Source organism: Phaseolus vulgaris, chromosome 7 (genome assembly GCF_051622355.1).
Source record: "Phaseolus vulgaris cultivar YP4 chromosome 7, ASM5162235v1, whole genome shotgun sequence".
Classification (NCBI taxonomy): domain Eukaryota; kingdom Viridiplantae; phylum Streptophyta; class Magnoliopsida; order Fabales; family Fabaceae; genus Phaseolus; species Phaseolus vulgaris.
In genome coordinates this window covers 44,543,094-44,567,758 of record NC_143504.1, presented here as the reverse complement: position 1 = coordinate 44,567,758, position 24,665 = coordinate 44,543,094, and the positions used below count along the sequence as shown (strand labels likewise).

The window sequence follows — 24,665 nt, the reverse complement described above, 5'->3', positions numbered from 1 at the left end:
TTTCTTCAAAAGAAACTGAGCCAATAGTTTTTGATTTGGTAAATGAGTTTGGAATATTCTGTGTCGTCCATTAAACTTTGTGTAATGTTGGTCAAAAAATATGCTGATTTCCATGAATTGGTGATTTCAGTGTTTGTGGCTTGTCGAACTTCTTGTCTCAAATATTCTTTGGGACCCCTTGGCTCTTTCTGAAATTTTCATCATATGTGACATTTTTAAGACCAGTCACATGCAGTTGAATATGGCCAAACACTGGGCTTTTTACCCATCTACTACCCTCTGCCACCTATAATATGCCCAAAACCACCAATAATAAAAACTCACAAATATCTCGCGAATGCTCTTCAAGATAACTTATGCATACAATAATTTATATAAAAAATTATTTTTTAATCAATACTTAATAACCCTTTTATTTAATTATGTAGAGAGACAAATTTGAATTTAACCTTGGCATTTTAGTTATAATTTAAGATGAGACTGAGTGCCTGAGTTCCTTCTTGGGATATGGACAGAGTCAAATGTAGATGTAGAATGACTGAAACAATAGGCACATTCAATTTCTAAAATTTCTTGAAAATTTATTTATTGGCTACATGCTCAAAAATTAAATGAGCTAAGTTGTGTTATTGGACAACTAAAATATCATCATCTTGAACTTGCAAACATATAAAGTTGGTACAACTCCAAACAAAGTTTGCTTGTAATGTTACTCAAGGTCCAAAGAGTTTTAGATAAAGGGTAGCCAATTTCTTCCTCCACCTCTGCATCTCCATAAATCTTTTAATTCCAAAACTACCTTTCAGTAAAATGCAGTTTTTTTTTCCAAATTATATAATCCGTAAACCTTTTGAATTTTATAGTTTGGAATGTATTTTCTGGGTTAAAATACATTCCAAAACTCTAAGATTTCGAATACAGAATTGTATTTTGAATTATAGAGTTCAAAATTTAAAATCTGGAAGAAGAGAAAGATGGGTGTCAATGAAGAAGAGGAAGAAAATGACAAATTATCATTTCACGTTTTCTATGGAGATGCTGGAAGAAAGCATGGAGGTGCAGTAAGAAATTTCCTGAAAGGTAATTGCCAACTTTGTTGGGCTTCTGAAAAAAGCCGAACATTAGAGAAACAAATGCTTTGTGCACCCTAAAAAATTCTTTAGGCACCAATTCACCTTTTTAGCTAATCAGAAAGTCACTAATTATTTAATGTAATTAATTTTACAGGATTAGTCAAAGACAAACCTAAAAATGGTGCAGGAAGAAATTGGTAAGATAACTGCCCGTTGAAGGATCATGCCACCGAGTCGGGAAGCTACTGACATTTTTGGCCAGTCCCATTACAAAATTACATCCTCATCTTCTCAAATTTCTGCACTTCATTAGCAACTAATACAATCCAAATTATATGAACATATCAAATATATTCCAAAACAATTACCATTTTTTTAGACAGTTTAGTAAGGATGATTATAATATATATATATATATATATATATATATATATATATATAATCTTTTAAAATAAAGTTGTAACTATTATTATAAGTTTGTTGTATATTATTAGAGTCTATACCATCCAAAGTATTGTATGATTAAGAACTTAGACTCAACCCCATCACAATTTAATTTAAAAAAACATCTTCGTAAGTTAAATGAGAAATATATATATATATATATATATATATATAAACTATATTGTTTTTTATTTTTAAATTACATATGAAACTTTTGAATGTACAACTTACTAGTTGGACTAAATTAACCCCCTTTTTAAAGTTCTAATTAATGGTAGCTTTATCTACTACCTAACAAGAGTATATTGCATTCAGAGAGGGGGTGAAGGAGGCACAATGGTTGAACACGATGATTAAAGAGTAAGGTATTGTGCTAAAGTGTGTGACATTCCTTGTGATAGTCAAAATGTCATTCAATTAATTGATCATCATATTTATCACGAGAGAACGAAACATAAACGACATAGTTGAGTCTGGGAATGTTAGGATTGAGAAGATATCCTCAAAGAAGAACTCCACAAATGTGTTTAGGATTGAGAAGATATCCTCAAAGAAGAAATCCACAAATGTGTTTACAAAGTCCTTGGCAAGATCGAGATTCGAACGATATCGGTAGCTAATTAATTTATTATTTGAGGACAAAGAAAGATGATGTTGGAGGCTCTTCCATGATTTGAAGTCAAGGTGAAAAATTGTGATGTTTGATTCTAAATTATGTGTAGACTGTCTGCCGAATAGCTTAGTTAAATGGTTAGACCATCTGATAAAAGAGTAAAAAACTGTCTACTAAAGATCGTCCAATAGTGATGTAATAGATCGTCTACGACACACATTTATTAAGTTTAGTTGTCTTAACGACTTTTAGTGTTCCTTTAGTTTATATTCTATATATAGAGACTATTATGCGTATAAATGGTGCACGGTAGATTGTGTAGTATATTATGAGTAGACTATGTATATAGAACCTTCCGATGTTAATAAAAATTCTTTCTTTCAATCTTGTTGTTGTGTTTTCTTGTTTTGTTATTATTGAGAAAAAAAAAATCAATTTGAAGAGAATGGTCTCAATAAATAATAGAAAAATGATAGATTGACAACTTTAAGAGTTATATACAACTTTTGATGTGATGAATTTAAAAATAAATATATATAATAAAGGGTAAATTTGTAATTAAATGATATGAAAAAATATTAAAATAATAATATTGAGAGTTGTAATGTGGTTGTATAGAAATTTTGGATTGTATCATTACCCTAAATAATAATACTTGTCATATACCAAATATTTAGCAGCCAATTTATTTTTTAAGAAAAAAGATGTATGTGTGAGAAGGTAAACTTTAGGCCAAACTAAAGTACAAATAGAATAGAGTAGAATTAGAGTATAGAATCATGTACAAAGGAACTTGGTGCGACTTGTGTGGTGGTGGCAGCTGTGAACTCGTTTATTCATACAAAAAAATTGCCTCAGATTTAGTTTATTTCCATCCTTTGTCCTATTCTAAAACATAAGTCTCCTTCGCAGTTACAAAGTTTACTAGAACTAACAAGAACCACATACTCATTTCCTACCATACACACTGGTTAACATGATGGTTTCATGTTTCAACTGTCATCATCTTCATCATCAGTAAAGTCTGGTTCAAGGGGCTTCCTGAGTGAGCCAAGAATGTCAAGTTCAGGCCCGTATCTCAGGCTTCTACCTTTCCTTGGGCTGAATGCTAGTTTTGAAGCATACATTGTGCCCATAGGAGCCTGCAGAGGTGCAGAGAAATGTTCAGTGCCAGTTCCAGGAAGAAAGGCCATCATCATGTTCTCCTTTCTCTTGAGCTCACTTGTCTCCTTTATTCTCTTATACCTGAACCATGCTGCTTGTATGAAGCATGCAGCCCAAGTCCTCCACTGATGGGAGTGGAACCTAAAAGTATGCCTCAGTTGTTTGCTGTGCAACCTTCTGAACTGTGCTGCCACAAACATCAAGTCCTCAGCAATGAGTGCAAAGGCTTCCACTTCAGTGATGGCTTTGACTGTGCGAGTTGAGGAAGGAAGGACAACCGTTGGACGAGGGTCCAAAGCCCATGGCAGAAGCTCTTCACCGCAGAAGTCACCAGAGCCAAGTCTGCATGAGTTGAAGAAACCTGTTCTGCCACCATTGGTGGTGCAAGAATCTAGGCGTCCTCTAACAATGAAAAGCATCTCATTCACAAGATCACCCTCGCGAACCACACAAGCCCCTGGAGTGAAAAGAGAAGGTTTCAGCCTTTCACATATTGCATCTAGCATCCTCTCATCCATTTGATCAAACAGTGGTACCTGCCGTGGGCCAAAAAGTAGTTCATTCTTAATTTCTTGTTTCCCAAGAAACGCGATAACAAGACTCTTGCACCAGTTCTCATCACCCATCACTCATCACTTTTATACTAGATTGAACCATTCATTTGGTCTTATGATTGTTCTCGTTTTAGGTTTTAGTCCTATACCACACAGTTGTAGGTTTTAGTCCTCACGTATGCACAAGATCACAGTAAAATCGCTACAGAAGTATTCCAATATAGAAAAACCGTCACAAAAAAAAGAACTGTTCATGAGCCAACTATTCCACATGCTAAACATGAGACGATTGTTGTTTGAAACTTTTGCAATTCACAAAACTGTTTAAGAGAAGGCAAAGAAGTAAGCAAAGACTTACTTGTCGAACGAGATTAAGGCAAAGGTGGCGTTTGATGTCACGTCTTAGATCTGTGGGAAGGTCTCTGAGAATAGTTTCTTCATCAACTCCCCTAGTAGCAACCCATCTGAATTGTTCATGACGTCGCACATTTTGCTTCAGGTAACGAGGGAGTTGCCTGTGATGCATCCATCTTTCCGTATCTGTTCTTCTTATTCTCCATTCTTCTAGCCGCGTAGTGGTGGATTGCAAGTAGGTCTGTTAATTGGTAAGAATTTCAGTTATATCAAAAGGTTTGAAACTACAAGATATGAGGATCAGAGTTATGATATTATTTAGATATTATCATATTCGTGGTGCATTCTTCATCCCCTATTCAAAGTGGACTAGAAAATATTGATTAAGGTCCTAATTAGTACAAACAAAAGGAATCAACCATCAATGAAAAATTTTAACTAAAGATCATTGTAAGCCTAATAGTTACTATGTGGATTATCAATTCATTAGAAAGTAAGGCAATAATATATACTAGAGTGAACACAAAGTTGTCTTATAAGGTTCAGAAATTTTTTATTATCCTCTAAGATATAAATAAACCTGATGTTTAAGGAATGCTATTTTACTAAACAGACAAGGAGTTTCTTATTGCAAATAATTTTCAAGTTCTTAGACTTGCGGCACATTAGAACACTGACAACTTAGACTTACTTGCATATTGCCAATGAGTAATGCAAAAAGCACCAATCCAAGAACTGCAATGATTACAGCAAAATTGATCTCTGCAACACGTGTGCCTGTTAAGAGATTTTGTCCCACAGAGCTGCAAATTTGGCATAGTATTAACTCACAAACTTTAGTGTGGACCAAAAATATGTTAAGGATTAAGAATGAATGGATTTTGAAGATGTAAAGAACGTAATATTTTCTTCAAGCAACATGAAGGTCTTGATTATAGAAAAGATGCAATAAAATTGTTCTGTGATGAATTATTCAATTACGATAAAAAAATAGAAGTTACCTTAGATTCCTTAGTCCCCACCACAGACAGTAATAGTACTTGTTGAAGAATTTTGAGGCTGTAACTTCCAAATTTAGAGCATCAGTAAAAATGCCAAATTGAAAGAAATCACTGTTCTGATCACATAGGCTTGAGAGATTGCTTGATCTTAACCAAGCAATCCTATTTGGGTCAGCGATGCTTTGGCAATCAAGATAATGATACTGGCAGTGTGGGTGCTGCAGTGCACAAGCTTTCTTCCAACATTCATTCTGGCGTTCAATTGACAACAGGTACCAAGTGGATCCTAAAACCTTTTTAAAATAGAGGTACAGTTAATAACCTAATCAGAAGCAACAAGAAAAGATAAAATAAATGAAAAATAGATCTGGGTATATAGTAGTCCAAATTTGAAAGCTATAGTACAGACAAAGTTCATCATAAGTTCTTATGCAGAGAATTATTTGGAACAGTAACTTACATGACTAGCCAGCATATAGAGCATCAGATTATATGCTGCCCCAGCCCATGCTTTTTCCATCATTACCCCATTTGCCTTGACGATTTCAGATGATAGAGGATAAATAAGATACAACCTCAAGACGTACTGGAAAATGGAAACAAGGCGCAAAATATGCCTTGAAGCAATCATTTGAGGCCCTTTTAGATTTGGAATTACGGCCCAAATTAATACCTAAAATGTGTATATGAATTGCAAAATTATTATCCTATTGCAGAAGAAACAAAACAGGATGTTTAAAACTGATACACAATAGTATTTGATAGCTGTAACATCTATTTAGTTCAGTAAATGACCCTAAGAAATGCAGCCAATAGAAACTTTTAGCATATTATTGTATTATAATTGTTTTATCATAGAACAAAGGAGGTTTCACGATCTATATAGAGTATAGTTAGGTGGTGCAAGTGAAAGGGTTTTATCAAAACTTATAACCCTAAAAGCCTTACAATTTGTCCAAATATGTTTTCAATTCATTCAACCAAGCAGATTCTTCGTGCTCTTTATCCTTCTCTTTCACCCATTTGGCAGAATGTGAACACGATGCTGGTGTAAATTAGCAATGAAAATGAAGGTAAAAAAAATTACAGCATGAAGGAGAAGTCTGCTAAATCTCAGGTTATCTAGATACACAAGTATAAAATTGCAAATTAATGGTTAAAGTGGACCTGGTTTTGATGTATCAGGTTGAGAAAAATTGATATATAGGGATAACAATAGTGCATGAAGTAATATTTTTATTGTGGTCAGTATCAATTAACCAAGTTTTATATTCCCACCATAAGGAAATCTAGTATTAACATATATTCATAGCTAGAGTTGACTAAGATCATTCAAAATATTAAGATGTGCAAATAATGTTTAATAGTTAAGCAATCATACTGGAGGGTGATTTTCAGAAATTTTTGGATCAGAGGAAAGACGAATGCAAATTTTGCATGAGGAACATACCTGAGGAAGTGGTTGAGCAGCCACTAGATCAAGCCAGAAGTCTTTTCGCATGTAGTTTGATGCAATTTTTGAAGAGTCTATAATAAGCTCTCCTCTACCAGAAACACGAGAGGAAGGAGCAATATAAGCTGTTTGAAACCGAAAATAAATCTGAATAATGTAAAATGCATCTATCAAAGACCGGATTATGGTGAGGAACACTTCAAGACCAGTTGACATATCAATGCACTTGTCTTTCTTAGCCACTGGTAAGTAAAAGAAAAGGGGATCCACAAACAGTGAAAGCAAACAAGCTGCTAAGAAAATTTTATTCCATGTATTTACTGTAGATCCCCTTGGATCCAATATCAAAATCTCTGTTGAATCATAATCCTCAGAAAAGACCCTGGAAAGTTCTCTTCCATCACCAGACTTGCCTATGCCATCCTTTCCAACCTTGTGTTTGTCACTCGTCTCATCATAGGCCACCAATGACAAGTGTTTTTCTTTGTTGTCCATTAACTTATTTGTCTCAAGTTCATCTCGAAATCTGGTTGCACATATACACAACTGAATTTCAGTGCCAAAACGAAATGGAAAAAAAAAATGATGAAAATAGCCAAGCCCTGAAAAATTGTAATCACATAGATTTATACATGGCCTATTGCATTATTAAGTTAATAGAGTTACCAGCAAGTTACATTAAATTCTAACTATGTGTACAAGTTTTCAGCTCAATGTCAAAGGGAAAAGCTTGCAAACCTCACAGATCTTGATCTATCTGAACCCATAGTTGGCTAGTAGTAAAACTATTTAGTTTCACTCCTCTAGTAGAAAAAGAGAACATATATATATACAGGCTATTAGCTGCATGAAAAGATTTGACAATTACATGCTCAACCACAAAATATTGAAGCTAGTTTTCTGTGTAGTCTTTCCCAGAAATCATGTGACACGAAAGTAGTACTACGTTGTACAGTAATCCTTTTTGGGTTTTTTTCATCAAAGTACAGGTAAAACATGTGAATTTGACACTTCTAAAGCTTGTGGAGGATTCAAAGTCGTCGTTCTTGGACTTAATGGTCAACTTGACATAATTTGTTCTGATATACAGAGATGAAACTAACTCAGAATATGAAATGAAACATACATGAGGTCCATGTACGTTGAGCCACAAAAACTGCCTTAGTTTTTTCCACCATTTTTAATATCCATGCAAAATTTTAAGGTAGAGTTAGGGGAAACGTATGATTGAAAAGCATCACATTCAAGTTCAATTATGTGAATAAATAATACAAGTAGAAAGGGAAATACCATAAGCCAGAAAAATGAGAAAGATGAAAAGAACATAGAGGAAGAGAAATTTAACCAGGAAATCCTTGCTGTCAAATGCCCTTAAGAGCTAATTTTGAATTTAGAATTTGACTTCTAACATGAATTTTAATTCCACTCTCTTGATTTGTCCTAATCAGTGAACAAAATGGAACATGGGTCATGGAGCAGTCTCATTCTATTGTGAAACAACTTTGTTTATTGTTTCCCCACTTGAGTTATATGACTTGGATTGTAACTGTGTGAGAAGGTGCCAGAAAAGGTAATTTGAAGATTGCCTACAACCCCAAAATTCAAATAATGTCCTACATGTTAAGGGAGCATTCGAAGCTCTTCAAGTGACACATGGTTTTGTTTAATGTTTTTTATTCATGTCATGTGTAGAACAGAATACTCTACTCAGGGGACTGTAAACTTTTTTCTTCCTTATGTGTCTCAAATTTTGATGAAGAGATTTTGACAACAGAAAACCTTAACCAACACCACAGCAGAGATTGACCATTGATGTCAGCCTTTCTCTCAACTGCATGCGTTGTCTGTGGTGGGTCAGCTATGCATTGATATTGGTGTGTAGAATTATGCCATTATAAACAACACAAATGGCGTATAACACCTACACTAACACTTCAATTTTCAACACACTACCTATTAATGAACAAAATTCATGCAAGTGATGAGTTTCATTTTTTTTATGCGTCTCATGTATATATAAACTAATGAGTCTGGTATGAATTTCAACTAATACAAAAGTGAGTTAACACATTAGAAAATTCTCAGTCATTTTTCTTTAGAAATCAATTTTGGGTGATTGTTATTGTTATTATGACTATGATATCTGATACTGAAGTCAGTATTCGATCTTAATGCAATAAATATATGTACCTTAACATTATGTTAGTCAACCTATTAATAAAGATGAGTTTGAATCTTTATGTCTACGAACACAATTTTAATGATTAATCTTCTGATATTCTATAAGTTGTTATTTCTAATGTTGGTTTAATCAGTCATTAAGCTACGTGATGCAGTACAAGGGGTGCTTAGTTTATATTGGGAGGTTTCCTCGCCTTATGTGGTACACGTTATTTATAACACAATCTTTTCTCAAGTATCAATACAATTTTATGGTTTCTAATAATTTCAAATTTTTCACTATTATTTATAATTTTTGCTATATTATTCTCTCAAGTGTGTGTTTGAGTAAAATTTTTCATACATACTTCTAAAAGTTAAAAATAAGAAGCTAAAAATGAAATAAATTTTTATGTAAGTTAAAACAAGTTTATGTACAAATTGAAAATTTTGATTTTGAACAACTTAATATGATTTATAATAAATATCCCATTATTTGAAATTATGTGAATCTGAAATTTTGTGAAATTATTAGGTTGAATTTGAAGGTGAATAAGTAGTTATGCAGTTGAGGAGTTATAGGGCGTGGCAGAATAACCGTGACTATGGGGTGTGAGTAAATGAATACATATTGCTATTGAAAAGCTGAGAGCATTAAACCCAAGATGGTTTGCATCAATCACACTCATATATTTCAGCCACCCAAACCAAGTGATATTAAGAATGAATAAATGCATTTTTTTTTTATATTACTCCTTCTCTATCTTCTAAATTGCATACATCTTAGTTATTTCAGTAAATATCCTTAAATATTATTTATAAAAAAAGTATTTCTAAATGTAGAGAATTATTTAATATTATTTGTTAAGTGATTTGTATCCTTTATTTTAATAAAAATATTTAAATATGTTTATTTAATATCCCTTAATTTATGCATCAATTATATAAGATAAAAAAAGTATTCTTGTGTACTTGTTTTTAAAGATGTTGTGCATTTTATAAATGGGATTCTACTAGAAAACATTTTTTGAGTTTAGGTCGGAAGCTGATACACTTATACATATATAATTTGATAATATCTTGATTTTATGTTAGATTGTATTTATGCTCTTTTTTTTTATTAGTTTTTATGTGACAAGTTATGAATATCTAATTCATTCTAAACACTACTTAAAGATTTATAATTTTATTTTTTAAGCTATCTTCTTTTTATTTTGGAGATATTTTGAGCATGGGAATTTACTAGATTAAATTAGAATTTTTTTTCAAAAAGTTGTTAAATTCCTTTTTGTAATATTCTAAGGTTTTCTTATTTATTTTTACTGATTTTGCTTTAATGGGTATTTTACTTTGATTAAAAAAATTATATAATAGGCTAACTCAAAATGAATTTCTATTCTAAAATGCGATAGGTATTTTTGTGCAAACTTCTTTTATAAATTCTTATTCAATTTTTTTTTTACTTTTTCGATATTTTTTTCTTATACAAATCATCTTTTATCTTTATATAAAGAATTTGTTGTTGTGACATATTTATTTCACTTATTATTGATAATACTTAAGAAATTGGCTTCTTTTAACTCTTTTTTACCTTTTATCTCTTTTACTCTTACTAGTTTATAAATTCAAATATATTATTTTGTGTTTTAATTCATATTTCACACACTTCAAAAGGATATATTTGCTTAAGAAAGGAAATTCTTAGGATTATTTCTTTAGTTATCTCTCTAGTAAAAATGATTTTTTTTTTCATAATATTTCTTTTATTACTTTTACTTGTCATTTTTGTGTGGTAACCTCTTAATTATATTTATTATAGTGGTATCTTTTTCGTGGTAATTACTTGTTTCTTATTTCTTGGTTCTTCCAATATTATTATATTAGTCTTGCATTATTCATCACTTCATTTTATTTTATTTATGCTTCTTAGTTCTAAATTATATTTGTATCACTTTTAATATATATATATATATATATATATATTTCTCTCTTTTCTCTACCATCATAATGTTTATCATGGTCTATTCTTTTTACTTATTTTTCTTTTGAATCAAACAACTCTTTTAATAGTATCTATGTTTTTACAGCAAAAGAAAAACAAAGATTAAAAGTGTTCATGTACCGGTCGGGGCCGGACAAGGTGGGAGTCCCACCATCCGGTCGCAGCCGACCGACATGAGCAAAATCATTAAATTTATTAGAAGAATAACAAAACTAAATCGTAATCAAGCATGATAATCATATAAATAAGCACAAATTTTAAGAAATAGGTACGTCATCATTCAGTACTAATAGCACCGAGTGTCAAATACCAAAAACTCACTTAAGCGTCGAAGTGTCTTTTGCAAGTACCATCCGAGCTTGAAGTCTACGGAGACGAGAAGCGAGGGAGTGAAAGGAAAGCATGAAAACTGTTTATTGATGGAATTTACTAATACTCTTACCAAATATTATTTTACAAAAGGATTCTAATATTATCATAATAAAAGAATCCTTGTAATTTTTTAAGATAAGGTTTGATAAGAGTGTTTGTAAAATTCTTTTATAAAAGAGAAATTGTGTATACTCTTAGAATTCTATTTAAAAAATGTTCTCTTTAAATCTCTCTCTCTCTCTCTGAACACTTTCCTTGTATGATTCATATTATTAGACCCCTTCTAAGATGGTAATAAGTTTTACGCTTCCATTTTTTTTTGAAGAACTTGTATACCATACTTCTTACCAGTAATCCATTTTTATTAAGTTCTTTATGATTATGACAATTAGGAATACTCTTATTAAGACATTATATGTCATGGGAGCTCAACCAACCCTTCAAACAGGAGTATACATATATATTATTTTAAAAGCCAAATAATTGATAGGATAAAAGCTTTATATTAACGAGCATGATTATTAAATTTAGTAGGAGTGTAAAAAATATCTCATGAAGGGATATAACCTTAATAGGTTGAACAAATAGACATTTCTTTTACAAAATTGCATAAAACTTTAATTGCTTGATGGATTATGTATGTTAAAATGAAATGAAATAGTCCATATACAGTGGCTAAACATTTTTGTTTCTTTGGTGACCTAAGCTACTTGGCCTTTTTGTTTATGTGGCAACACAATCAATGAATTTTGTTAAATCGTAAACATAATTAAATTTAATGACTAAACTATAAGTGAGAATCTTCGAACAAAAATCCTCACAATAATTCCTCTTAAATTTCTCAATACACATGGATTTAAATGCTCTAACATATATTAATACGTAATTTACCATTGATCATGACTCGTTTTTGTTTCAGCAAGTTGAGTTGAGTTAGTTGCAGTCAAATTTCACGTATTCATACACTTACTATCTACAAATAATTGCGCATAACATCTCGAAATTATTAGATCAAAATCCGATTACTATATTTTGACAAATTGAAGTTAAATTTGAGATTCTTAAAGTCATCCATAAATTACATTTTCTTTTACTTTCAGTGAAACTTACTTTTTCTTTAAAATTAAGTAACATAAACTTACAACCAAACATTTTTTATATATTTATATTTTCACACATCATGACAAGACAAGATATTTGATAAAAGTTACAGACATGAACCATGAGATGTTATCGTACTTTTTAATCTTGACAAACCTTACAGAATGTGCTACCCAGATTAATCCTTTTTGACATCTACAGTTCCAGGTTTAACAGGATCTGCTGAAATAGGTTCAACATCTGCCTCAGCCTGCTAATAACATAACAATTTTGTAATGTCAGTTCACATTTGAGTTCATGGAAGCTTCATATGCTAAATCATCAAAACAAAATTATAAGCATGCACAAACATATCAACACAAGCATTATGCACGAGGCAGGCACAAACTAAAAAGAAAAAAACAGAATCTATCATGTCATAAGGGCACCAACTTACAAGAAGCACAACTGAAGGGTCACTACTTGGTAGGGGGTGCCTAAAGCCTAACTAACCGTTACAATATTGCATGTTTGAGAAAAACAAATAATTGACAACAGAATAGATTTTTCTCAATTGGGAGATCCATATCATCATTGATAACAAAAACCCTTGTCAGGTAAGCCAAATATTATACTGAAGAACACACAATTGAACATCGCCCTAAAATTGTTCCTGACATAATAGTAGTCTTTGCAAGTGACTAACCCCCAGCAATCATGTAACATAAGATAAAAGATAGTAGAATAGACATCACTAAACTCAAGTCTCATTGATTTGACCAATTATACTTCATTATCCGTCAAAACAAATTAAGTAGTACCAAATATGATAAAGTTGAAAATAATACAACCAACTCTTTTTTCATTCAAATTTGTAACATAACAGGAGACCTGGCCACAAAAGTCTAGAGTTAATCAAGGAATTCCACATCAATCACCCTATTCATTTATAAGGATTAGGTTTTCCTCTTTCCCAACTCTTTTAGGCACAATGTTCAACTTCTTTGACTCTGACCCATCAATTTTCACTTGGAACTGGATCAGAATGATAAATGAAGGCATCAATATTCAAATTTTACAGAATTCAAGTTCTAAATCCCATTGGCGGACAGATTTCAGAACAAATCGCCAAGAAAAAGAAAATTTGGAACCAGATCTCCGCATTATCCTATAGCGCATAGTACCAAGATCCCATTGTGGAAACTGGTACATGATGATCATGTGCAAGTGCAACTAAAATAGCTAAGAGATTACCTTGATAGTTCAGTCGCAAACTCTCATTGTGGAAACTGTACAAAACTATAATATGCAAATGCAACTAAAATAGCTTAGAGGGATTATCTTGATATCATAATACAAAGATTGATTCTCTTTCTCGAATTCTATTCCAGAACATTATGTCCCAGTAATACTTCTACAACAGCTATATGAAGCATGGTTACGGCTCTTCAATGTCCCACGTCTGATACTGACACGCATAGGACATGTGACCGTTATCCTGCTAAAGTGTGGAATTTAAAAAATGTCTTTCGTGACTCCAACACTCCTCGGACATGGAGGAGTAGATAACGTGATTGTTTTTAGAGGTTGGAAAGTCAAATATTTTCTCTTTAAACAAACAAACCGTTTAGTAGATTTGTCTTTAGATGAAGCTAAATTAAAGGGTATTTTTTTCAACCATGATGATTAATAAGGACATAAAATGTCTTAAATCAATTAAATTCTGTTGAATTCCATCTTTCTTTTCTTTACAATCACATTCCCCAATCCTTTCAGGTTATAAAGTGTGGCATCAGTCCCACACATGGCCAATGAGGAATTCAAAACCCAGAATCGCATTGATTATTTCCTAATTCCTACATACTAAAAGACAATAAGTATCGTTGTTGTTCAGGATGAAATCATACATACATTACTCCACCCTACCATTAACAACAAAATCTCCTTTCCAAACCTCCAAATTGAGCCACTGAAAAATCTTGTCATTGTTACCCGCAAAAACAGTTTGTTTAATTCCATAATAACTATTTCAATGTCATACATATCATGATTTCTAATTGTCACTGACAAAAGTCTTGTCATTTTTAATAGGACAATAACTATTTCAAAGTCATAGAGATCATGATTTCTAATTTTTTTAGATGCAAATGCTAATTATTTATGTTAGTATGTCAGTGAAAAATTTGAAACCACTACCTCTACCTATCTCCATCCAATGCATAGAAATTAAACAATTAACATTAGACATTCACTTACTTTACTAACACCAGTAGTTGGAGGCTTGTATGGACATGCAGGAGGAACCCTCTCTGGTTTCCTGTACTCCCAACCAAAAACCCGATAGATCTTTCCCTGAAAACAGAATTACAGATCAACAACCACTCAAACATCTCGTATAACCATAAATTTCATTAATCACCATAATTTCATGTAAAGTAATAAAAACATGTACTTACCATGATAATATCGAAGAGAATAGGGAGAATATTAACTATCGGAACCAGAAAGAGGGGCAACAAACAAGCCAAGCAAACCTGGGGTATCGCAAATTCAATTTTGTATAAAATTAGAAGAAAACACAGAATTGATCACAGAAATGGAAAGAATGAGAGAATCAAAGATAATCCTACCATGTTGAGTACGGAACAACCAAGAACAGTTGATTCAACACCACAATTCCCAATAGAAGCGAGGTTTGTTTGGAAAGAGAGACTATTTGATCATTCAACAACTACTTCCAAAACTATGTATGTGTTCGAATTTACACTATTCGGCCCATTCATTATGGTCCATGGACTGCAAAAGGAATCAAAGCCCACCGAATAATTATTTAATGGCTTCTTCTTCCAGCACCCTACATTTTTCTTCCTGCACCCATAATTTTAAAAATCTCAAAACTGACTTTGACCTATTATTGGAAAAGAGGCACCATGTTGGATTTTCTTTGCCACTGTTCATCTTCTTCATTGAATATCAACCACTGGTGGAGGGTCTTGGTAGTTGTTTGGATCAAGGTACGTTGTCGAAGTGTTGTTTGGGTTCTAGAGGTAAAAATTAAGTTTGTTTTAGGAGCATTGGTGGTTGTGGAGATTTCATGGTTACTGGAAATCAAGATTCGGTAATGTGTTACGGATTCATCAATGTAGAATTGATTAATTTTTTATTTTTTGGATAAGGGGTGTTCTGAAAGCAAAGTTTTCATATATTGTTGATTTTCGGATTGCTGAATCTGGAAGCTTAATGTGTGTTACGGATTGGTGGATTCGGAATGTGTTTTTTGTATTATGGATTTCTGAATCCGGAATACATAATTTGAATTATTGATTTCTGGATCTGGAATGCATATTTTGAATTACGGATTTCTGGTTCCATAATGGTTTTTTTGAATTATGGATTGCTGGATCCGGATGAATTGTTTGACTTATGGATTTATGGATCAGAATGCAATGATTTAATTTCATTTTTTTAATTTGTAGAAACATGGACAATAGTGAAGAATTTGAAAATAACTATATGATGGGATTGATGTGTAGGATGGTCAACATGATGATGATATTGAGAAGTCATTATCTAACAAATCAATAGACAATATATTGAAGGGATATGAATGTACAAATGTGTTTACTACAGATGAGATAAAGTTAAGTTTTTAAAGTATGTTTAGTTAGAAATGTAGAGTCCTATGGACATCGTGTGGAGGCATTTAATGTTGTTTATTCACCATGATCTGTATTTACTAAATATGTGATTAATACTTAGCTAAATCCACATAAAGAAAAGTTTGTTAAGGCTTGGACGAATAAGGTCATGATGCACTTAGACAACACTACAAGTAACAGGGTTCAACATGTTGTGCATCATCATGTTCAACATATTATTTATCTTCTTTAACATGTTGTGCTTTTAAGAGAGGTTGTGGGATGTACATCTTGTGAACCTCTTCCCCTAGTTTTCACCATTTTTGTTTAATAACATCATTTAAGTTAAACTAAATTACAAACAATGCGGATATATATGCAGTGTTAAAGTCTCCCCTTCTTAATCCCACCGTCTATATTTAAAGTTGAGTAAAAATTATTTTGATAAAGTAATTGTTATATTTATCCCTTCTTAATCCAAAATTATAATGGAACCCATAATTTTGGATATGAAAAAACGTTTACGAATTCTCTCTTTCCTAAAAGTATCGAATTGCATTGTTTAGAATAATAAAGATGAAGTGTGGAAAGAAAAATTCGGAAGAGAAAATAATATAGAGATCTGGAAACAAATTTTTTTACTGAAGTCATAAGTTGGAAAGACCACTCTAAATTACCAAAGACATATGTGAGATTGAAAGGCAATGTGAGAGATAATGGAGTCTGCGTTAGTTGCGGCTGCGCAAGAAAAAGATGATGGTGACTGCGCAAGAAGAGCTTTTTAAGTATACATTCTGTCAGACACATTTTTTAAATTTTAAAACATAATAAGGATAATTTAGTGTTTATATAATATTAGTGGGGTGCAGGAAAAAAATATGTATTCAGGAAGAAACTGCCTTGTTTTATTGATAAACACTTCCTATGTAGACTAGTTGGTTGGTACCAATTTATGAATATCATATCTTATTCTAATTATATTCTATATATTCTATCTTATATCTTATCCTATTCAGATGTAATATGTATTATTTGTTGTGCTAATACAACAGTGTGTATGTTTCTTGTGTTAGGAATGGAGTTAAGTTTAACATAATAGCATGGACAAATCTCTTCTCTCCTCTCTTAATATATAATACTTACATACAAATTTAAATTATATAATAATTAAAATATAAAATATTATTATTCAAATATATTTTAAAGTAAAATATTTGTATCATAATATTAATTTTAGAAAAATTATATGATTTATTTATAATTTTGAAAAAAAAACTAATAACTATACAAATAAAGTAAAATTGTGCACAATTTTGTTAATATTAATTTAAATAATATGATATTAATTTTGTAAAAATGTTTTATGATATGATATAAGATTAACAACAAAATAGTAAAATATAAATAAAATATAAGAATTAAAAATAAATCTTAGAATGGAGTTAAGTTTAACATCATAGCATAGACAAATATCTTCTCTACTTTCTTAATATATAATACTTACATACAAATTTAAATTATATAATAATTAAAATATAAAAAAATTATTATTATTCAAATATATTTTTAGGTAAAATATTTGTATCAGAATATTAATTTTAGAAAAGTTATATGATTTATATATAATTTTGAAAAAAAACTATAAAAATAAAGTAAAATTTTGTTAATATTAATTTACAGAATATGATATTAATTTTGTAAAAATATTATATGATAAGATTAACAACAGACTACTAAAATATAAGAATTAAAAATAAATAAAAATCAAAATACTTGTTTAAACTAAATAGAATGTGGGATTAAAACTAATTAAAAAAACTAAATTATAAATACTTCTGGTATATTATTTTCAATTAAAATAAATTAAATATGAAATTATGTTTAAATATTTTGATTTCAATCATTTTTATATTGACCAATTTATTTAACAAATTCTAGTTGTTAGTTACTAACTTTTTAACTACAAGTTATTTAATTTCTCAGTTAATTTTGTAAATTATTAACTAAATAAAATTAGATTTTTCAGTAAGTATAAAGTGTGATAGAAAAATTAAAATTTAAAAGGTTCAAATGTGTGTGATTAAAAATTCCGACCTGCCGGATTCGAACCAGCGACCTAAGGATTATCTGATGGAATTCCCACTACAGTCCTCCGCTCTACCAACTGAGCTAAGGTCGGTTTGTTAATATTCACATCTATTTAATTTAATTATGTTTTTACTGCACCACCACATTTAATTATTTCTTTCATTTCAAAAGAATTTTCTTCTCTAAAAAAAAAATGTAGGGAATTAATAGTAAGAATTAGCTTAATTTGTATCAAATAGTCCTTAAAAAAATACCTGATTTGACTCTTAGCCTTCACTAATAAACCATTGTTGACACCCTCATGGTCTAAATTTATAAGTCAAGTTCAACTCTCAAAATTTTTATATTAAAAAAAGTCAAAAGGATGGTGATTATGTGTTGTTAATATTATGTTGATTATACAATAAAAGTATTGGAAAATATTCTATTGACTAAAACTAGTAGTTTTTTTAAGAAAAAAAAAACTAGCATAATCTTTTTGGGATGGAAAAATTGTGTGGAAATAAAATTCTTTTATTATTATCATTAATATGTCCCTAGTTTGGATAATATCTATAACTAAAATCTTTGAAGTTAACATAATTGGATCACTAACTAATTAGGTCATACAATTTATAATTGCATACCATTAATATTTTATTATTTACTTAGATCACTAGCAGTTGAGAGAAAAACTTAAAATAATTGATAGTTGATGTAAATAAAACGATAATTTTATCTTAGATTAAATTCAGTTTACATTTTGAAAATAACTATGTCATCTTGCATGAAAAGTATCCATAACCCTTATAGTTAACTAAAGATATATTATTATATAATAAAGTAGTTTAGGATTTTAAAAATAACAATAAAACTTTTCCAATTTATTATTTTAACTATTTTTATTTTACACTTAATATTCTGAAGTTTTCCTAACAAAATATATATTTATATGTAACTAATTTGTCAATTAATCATATTTATTCTAAAGTATTATAATAATATGTAGATGTTAAATTGTTTCAGCTTAATTATTATAAAATATATATAGTTTTTATGTTTGAAATGTTAAATGGGAATTAGGGATTGACATGACTTATGAATGCTTGAAATGAAAAAAAAAATGAGAAATTTTATGTATTGTTATAAGTCGTCCGTTCTGTGTGATAAGTGAAACTTTAAATTCTCATGAAGATTTGCATAATTGCTTTAAATTGAATATATATATATATATATTAAAATTGCATTAAAAATGAAATAATTATATATATAACTTCTTTTGCAATTAAAAATGTGTAAATATGCACAAAATATAAAGAATGAAAAAAATAATAATTTGCCACACATTTATGGGTACTTGATAATTAGATCCAGGAAACAATCTGAAATTAATATTGTTAGTAGATTCTAGCAAATCATGCAAAACCAGTGAAGAAAATCTCCTGAAAACTGTAGAAGTTTCCTTGCAATAAATTAAAGGGCCCATTGGAGTTTCAGAACTACAGATATTTTAATTTCTTAGATTAAATGACAATGTAACACAAGAACACACTTTTCTGACATTATTTTCATTGTTCTAACCCCAAAGAGAAATACTACAAAAACGAAAAATACAAATATTTTACAAATTTTTCTTCTGTCAAGTAGGGCCCTTGAACTTTGGATCCGTACACTTGCATCAATGTTGTTGTCAAGGAATGGCCCCATCTCATGTCATTCCCATTTAAAAACTAACTTTCCAAGAGACACCACAACACATATAATTAACAAATCACACACAGAGAGTAGTGATTGAAGAAAGTTTGGTTCTTGAACAGTAAAATTATGCAAAATGACTTACTTTCATATCAGTAAAAAATATTATGCACCTGCTACACCAAATAGGAACTTACTGCAAATTTCCTTTACCACATCAAACTCCACAATTATTCCGATTTGGTGTAACATAGTGTTGCATACCAATAAACACGTAATATTATTTTATTTATAGGAATCATTCAATGATTTAACCCACCAACCATTGCAAAATTTTATTATAGAAGAGTCAATTATTGAGTTTTGAAAGTGTTACCCCCAACACTCAGGTGTTAGTCTGTGGTCTCTTTTGGGATCTTGGCAATAGTTATAGACCATGTGGTATTTTTGCACCCCTCTCATGGTCCAGTATTGGCGTCTGGTCAAGCCACCAGAGCGATATGGTGAGGCTGAGGCTAAACGGCACCAACGAGAGGCATAGGCTGAGCAACCACCAACCTTGAAGTTAGTGTACCTTGCAACAAAAGGTTGGTATCTGTAATCAGCTTTGTACTTTCCATCTTCTGTTGCCCATGATGAGGCATCCCATATTGAACCATAAAGCCACATTGGTCGTAGTGGAAATGTTTCAGCACTCTTTCTTGGGTACCTCCTTATGGGAATATCATCCACAAGGAATCTGATATGTAAATTCATAATGTCAGTAGAAGCAATTAATTAATACATATATACACACATATGTATAATATGGCAGTGGCTGTATGATATCATACACAATTTTGTATAATGTGATATCCAACACGGTTTCTGATTATTGTATGTAAATTGAATTTGATGTCAGTTAGTTCTGATTAGTTTTCATATTACTGTGTTAATGCATGAAAAGTAAACTTTAATGTTATGGGGAAAGTGTGGAAGTAATTTTATAATAACTTCAGAGGCCACAAAGTATATCAGAGTGGATAGATTTATACTTTATTCCACACTTTAATAGTTCCACTTTTATACTATGTGGTGTTGTTCATGATGTGATCTTGATTTTATATGAATAACCCTGTCATAAAGTGTCCCTTTTCCTTTCCTCAATTTAAGAGAAAACAAAATTCTCTCCCTTTTCATCATCCAAAATATCACTCTCACTCAGTCGTGCCTATACTGTGGTACCTTTTTATGAGCCAGTCAAATCCATGACACAAATGTAGCCCAAGTTATAGTGTTGATTCCTTTTTTCCTCTCTCTATCTGCTTCAGTGGAAAATGAATTTTTTCCTACCCTATCTTCTCTAACTAAGAAATACAGGCATTTCAAACACTACCATACAGATGCATTGTAAAATGTAAAGTAACTTACATTATTTCCTTAGGACTCCAAAGTATAGCATAGTGATGAAAGTTTTGTGTAGGATCAAACCAAAGGTGGAACTTCATTTCTCTGCCAATAATTGTGCCATCCCCACTTCCTCTTATATAAACATTGGTCTGTAAAGTGTAAGGCTTTCCAAATGTCGTCCCAAGAAACTCAATGTCCACTTCATCATGGAAGCCCGGATGTGCCTCGTTGTTAGAAAGCTGTCATTTATCAGATCATTTGTAAACTTGAACTAAAAATGAATGTGAAAAACTACAAACTTCCATCAATCAACTTATACTTTTGTAAAAAATCCTTTGATCATAACTTACATAGAAAGCTGTGATAACTCCTGCAGTATAGCCAGGATGGAGCTTAATGGAAGCACCAAAGTACCCGGATCGAAATGGACGAACTGACTTGAAGCCACTTCCTGTTATCAAGAAGATGTGTCACGTTTGAATCACAAATATTTATTTGATGATTATGAATTGAAAGTGAATTTTAGCTAAAGACTCAGACCTGAGGTTCTATCAAGCCATAATGTTAATGCATTTTGGTCAATGCTTTGGTGCTGAGGACCCCAAAGATTTCTGAACCCTTTGTAGAAGTTCACAGGCCTGAATTTGGAACTTGGCCTGTAACTAGGTGAAGGTGGCCAGTAAGCATTGCTTGGGGAGGCCATAAAGAATAAAATAGCAAACAGAGGTATCAGAGCCATGAAGGAAAAGGCGAGTAAGTAAGGTAAAGTGTAAGCAGAAAGAAGAATGATGCTGCTATTATAAATGCAGGGTGAGAGAGTGAAAAGGAGAGGGACTGTTCGAAGAAAGTGCATATGAAATGAGAGCATGGCAGTACAATTTGATAAAAATAAGAAAATCAGTGGGTCCCTCCATGAGAATTAACTGTGACACTGAGGAGAATTGGGAGGGATTAGAAAATTAAGCATAACAACAATTAAGTATAGATCATTACAGACAAAATGGATGGTCTTTAATTGTTGGATTACATTCAATTACACTTTGCTGGTTCACTTAAATTATGTCATTCTCTTTTTCCCAAATGCAACTACTTTCCTTCTCACTATTAATGTCAGATAACTTTTTAGTGTGGTAGGAGAGCATAGAAAAGCTGATGGTATGCAGGAGAGGGTAGATGGGGTGCCTTAAATAGTCTGTTTGCATGGATCTCTAAATAAATAGTTCTAAATACAATGCAATGATGTTATTTACTCACAATATTCCTTGCACTATTTTAATATTACTCTGTAATACCAATAGAAAAATAGGTTAAATAGCCAGAACTTGATACTCACTCCTTCTTTTACTTACATATTCATATTTTTAAATTTATCTTGTTCTTAGTAACTTAGCATTGAAAAATCTTTGGTATTTCTTACAGTTCGGTGACCATTATTTGGAGGAGGATTCAACTTGGCTTCTTAATAAAAGAAGAAAAATACATGTCTTAATACACACACTTTATCTTTATTTCTCCAAACGGAGAAATTGTCAAATTTGGGGTCTGAAATTTGGTGCACAAATGGCACAAGCCTTTCTGATAGATGTGTCAGAACTCTGAAAGCAATCGCTGGATTAACCCAATTTTTTTGCACTTTTCACCATACCATTTCCCTCTTCATTGTGTCTGTCACTATTCAGTGAAGCATAATTGTAAGTGGAGGCCAAAATTAAACAAATAAATGAATGCACAAATAATAAGTTAAGGCGAAAGAGGTGTGGGCCAAGTGAATAATGGTGCGTTTTAACCTATGAAAAATTCATGAATGAGGTGGGTGAGGATCAATAATGGTCCCAAATCTTGGTATCAGGAGGCACACGACCAAAAGCATAATTGAATATTGACTCGCAGAAATAACCCTCTGACGGATGATTCATAAGCTTAGCCTCAAGAATTGAGATGAACAATAAAGAAAAGGAATCCATATAGATTGAAACACCAAATTACATATTCGAACAACAGACCATCAAATGTTTTACCCAGTATCAATTAGCCAAAATCAATTGTAAGATGAAAGATGAGTAGACACAATTTGCTAGAAAATACTGCTTCATGTTTCTGTAGTTTATTTGGTTGGAGCAAACTAAATTGTTTAGTTCATTGATTCCTTGACATAGCCAAATTATGGAGTTGAATCTTTGGAAGTGAACCTTCATAATTAAATGTTTAATGTTATCCTTTTTTTGTGGTGCTATCAGGAAGATGAGGACTCTATCACTGAATCAATTGAAAAAATTAGGTAGAGGGTAACAACTCAATTTCCATCAGATAGTACCAATTCATTAAAATCAGATGCAACAATCACAGTGGATTAGTTTATGAGAGTTTCTTTCTATGAAGATGTGTGTTTACCATATTTGGCTACAGTTAATGATACATACTCTCCAAGTCAAAAGTGGTATAACCCCCAAATAAAGAATTAACTAAATTTTATGAATGATTCTGAAATGTTTAGAGACAAAAAAATACAGAAACAGAAAGATGAGTGCCTCCTTCAAGTATTTGGTATTGTGGACCCTAACCAATGTCCCACGAATCTAACAAAATTTAGAGTCTTGGGTACCAAAGAGTACTGAAAATTAAAACATGGTTTCCCATTTGCAAACCAGAAAATCAGAAGACATATGCATTATAGAGTAGAAGGCACTACCAAGTTTCCAACTATAACCACCGCTGCATCATAACACAATGTATAAAATTAATAACCACAAAAAAATAGAGTTGCAAGGAATACATGTACAACAATAATAGAACCCCAAATTATATATACAGAAAACATGACATGACAGGAAAAAGAAATGTATAATGGGGATTTGTGTGCAGTGGATTTTCATTTACAACTTGCAAGGGCTTCTTTTCTTGACCTATACATGCAGACAAATTCACACGATTGGAAACACACACTACTCTGTCGGTAACACGGAGAAAGGGCGTGATGAGGATGGCAGTAGGGGCACCTTGTCTTAGCCGACACTAGTCATAAAGCTCATATCTATATGATATGATGCCACACTTTATTTGTTTCTTCTCCTAAAAACTGCTTTCTTACCGTATCATTATTAAAAATAAACTTTATAAAATAGGTTCGTAAAATTAGGTTTTGCATTTATCTGTATCAATATTTTTACACTGAAAATTGTCAACTCATACGTCATATTATATATTTATGGATTATCCTATTTATGGATTATTCGAAAATGATCTGATAAATCTAATAAATTCTCATTAACATAAATTATAAACGATTTTAGTGTACTTAAGTCAAACTCAATCTTATAAAATCAAGTAAAATTTACATTAATTATATACTAATATAGTATGAAATGTCAATATCTCTAATGTAAGATTTTTAGTAAAATTGTTACTATGATATTAATAAGACCTAAGGGATGCATAAACTTTGTTACGGTAAACGTTTTTTTATTTTACGTTATTGAGAATATGGTCCTAATCCCAATTTGGTTGCTAACTTGCCATGAAAGATACACCTAGTTCTTTTTGTTGGAAAGTAGTATAATAGTTGATGTATCTTGCTTTTGAGATTGTTCTTTACTTGATTTGGTGAAA

The 24,665-nt window shown here is 31.4% G+C and overlaps 3 protein-coding genes and 1 non-coding gene across 6 annotated transcripts; all 4 read right to left on the bottom strand.

Moving 5' to 3' along the window:
- Positions 1 to 2,856: 2,856 nt before the first annotated feature.
- On the bottom strand, positions 2,857 to 7,895 carry LOC137828853 (protein CNGC15a). 2 transcript variants are annotated; one of them, XM_068635591.2, is made up of 7 exons: positions 7,395 to 7,895; positions 6,654 to 7,182; positions 5,664 to 5,876; positions 5,204 to 5,496; positions 4,894 to 5,005; positions 4,207 to 4,443; positions 2,857 to 3,830 (listed from the first exon to the last, which is right to left on the bottom strand). In XM_068635591.2, exons 1-7 carry the CDS (start codon positions 7,421 to 7,423, stop codon positions 3,123 to 3,125), a joined length of 2,121 nt encoding a protein of 706 aa, XP_068491692.1. In that variant the 5' UTR covers positions 7,424 to 7,895; the 3' UTR covers positions 2,857 to 3,122. The 2 variants fall into 2 exon arrangements, with proteins under 2 accessions (XP_068491692.1, XP_068491693.1); XM_068635592.2 differs by having other exon boundaries at positions 7,783 to 7,848.
- Positions 7,896 to 12,328: 4,433 nt separating this feature from the next.
- LOC137828795 (uncharacterized) lies at positions 12,329 to 15,026 on the bottom strand. Of its 2 annotated transcripts, none has more exons than XM_068635497.2 (4): positions 14,901 to 15,026; positions 14,727 to 14,804; positions 14,527 to 14,622; positions 12,329 to 12,541 (listed from the first exon to the last, which is right to left on the bottom strand). In XM_068635497.2, the coding sequence occupies exons 1-4, from the start codon at positions 14,901 to 14,903 to the stop codon at positions 12,470 to 12,472; spliced, it is 249 nt and encodes an 82-aa protein (XP_068491598.2). In that variant the 5' UTR covers positions 14,904 to 15,026; the 3' UTR covers positions 12,329 to 12,469. The 2 variants fall into 2 exon arrangements, with proteins under 2 accessions (XP_068491598.2, XP_068491597.2); XM_068635496.2 differs by having other exon boundaries at positions 12,329 to 12,544; positions 14,901 to 15,025.
- Positions 15,027 to 17,996: 2,970 nt separating this feature from the next.
- TRNAY-GUA (transfer RNA tyrosine (anticodon GUA)) lies at positions 17,997 to 18,087 on the bottom strand. The gene is given in 2 exon segments: positions 17,997 to 18,032; positions 18,051 to 18,087. It is a non-coding gene; the product is annotated as a tRNA-Tyr (tRNA).
- A 1,328-nt stretch (positions 18,088 to 19,415) lies between these two features.
- Positions 19,416 to 21,920, bottom strand: LOC137828794 (putative xyloglucan endotransglucosylase/hydrolase protein 32). The gene is made up of 4 exons (XM_068635495.2): positions 21,600 to 21,920; positions 21,410 to 21,510; positions 21,081 to 21,298; positions 19,416 to 20,409 (listed from the first exon to the last, which is right to left on the bottom strand). The coding sequence occupies exons 1-4, from the start codon at positions 21,910 to 21,912 to the stop codon at positions 20,043 to 20,045; spliced, it is 999 nt and encodes a 332-aa protein (XP_068491596.1). The 5' UTR covers positions 21,913 to 21,920; the 3' UTR covers positions 19,416 to 20,042.
- Positions 21,921 to 24,665: the final 2,745 nt, after the last annotated feature.

Coding starts and splice junctions, on each gene's coding strand:
- LOC137828795 (XM_068635496.2), bottom strand. Junction 14,623..14,726: donor TTCTCTTCGATATTATCATG/GTAAGTACATGT, acceptor TTCTGTTTTCAG/GGAAAGATCTATCGGGTTTT. Junction 12,545..14,526: donor CAACTACTGGTGTTAGTAAA/GTAAGTGAATGT, acceptor TTATGTTATTAG/CAGGCTGAGGCAGATGTTGA.
- LOC137828794 (XM_068635495.2), bottom strand. CDS start 21,912: ATGCACTTTCTTCGAACAGTCCCTCTCCTTTTCACTCTCTCACCCTGC. Junction 21,299..21,409: donor GAGTTATCACAGCTTTCTAT/GTAAGTTATGAT, acceptor GATAAATGACAG/CTTTCTAACAACGAGGCACA. Junction 20,410..21,080: donor TGGAGTCCTAAGGAAATAAT/GTAAGTTACTTT, acceptor TTTACATATCAG/ATTCCTTGTGGATGATATTC.
- LOC137828853 (XM_068635591.2), bottom strand. CDS start 7,423: ATGGGTTCAGATAGATCAAGATCTGTGAG. Junction 5,497..5,663: donor TCTATATGCTGGCTAGTCAT/GTAAGTTACTGT, acceptor TATTTTAAAAAG/GTTTTAGGATCCACTTGGTA. Junction 3,831..4,206: donor GCCTTAATCTCGTTCGACAA/GTAAGTCTTTGC, acceptor GGCCCACGGCAG/GTACCACTGTTTGATCAAAT.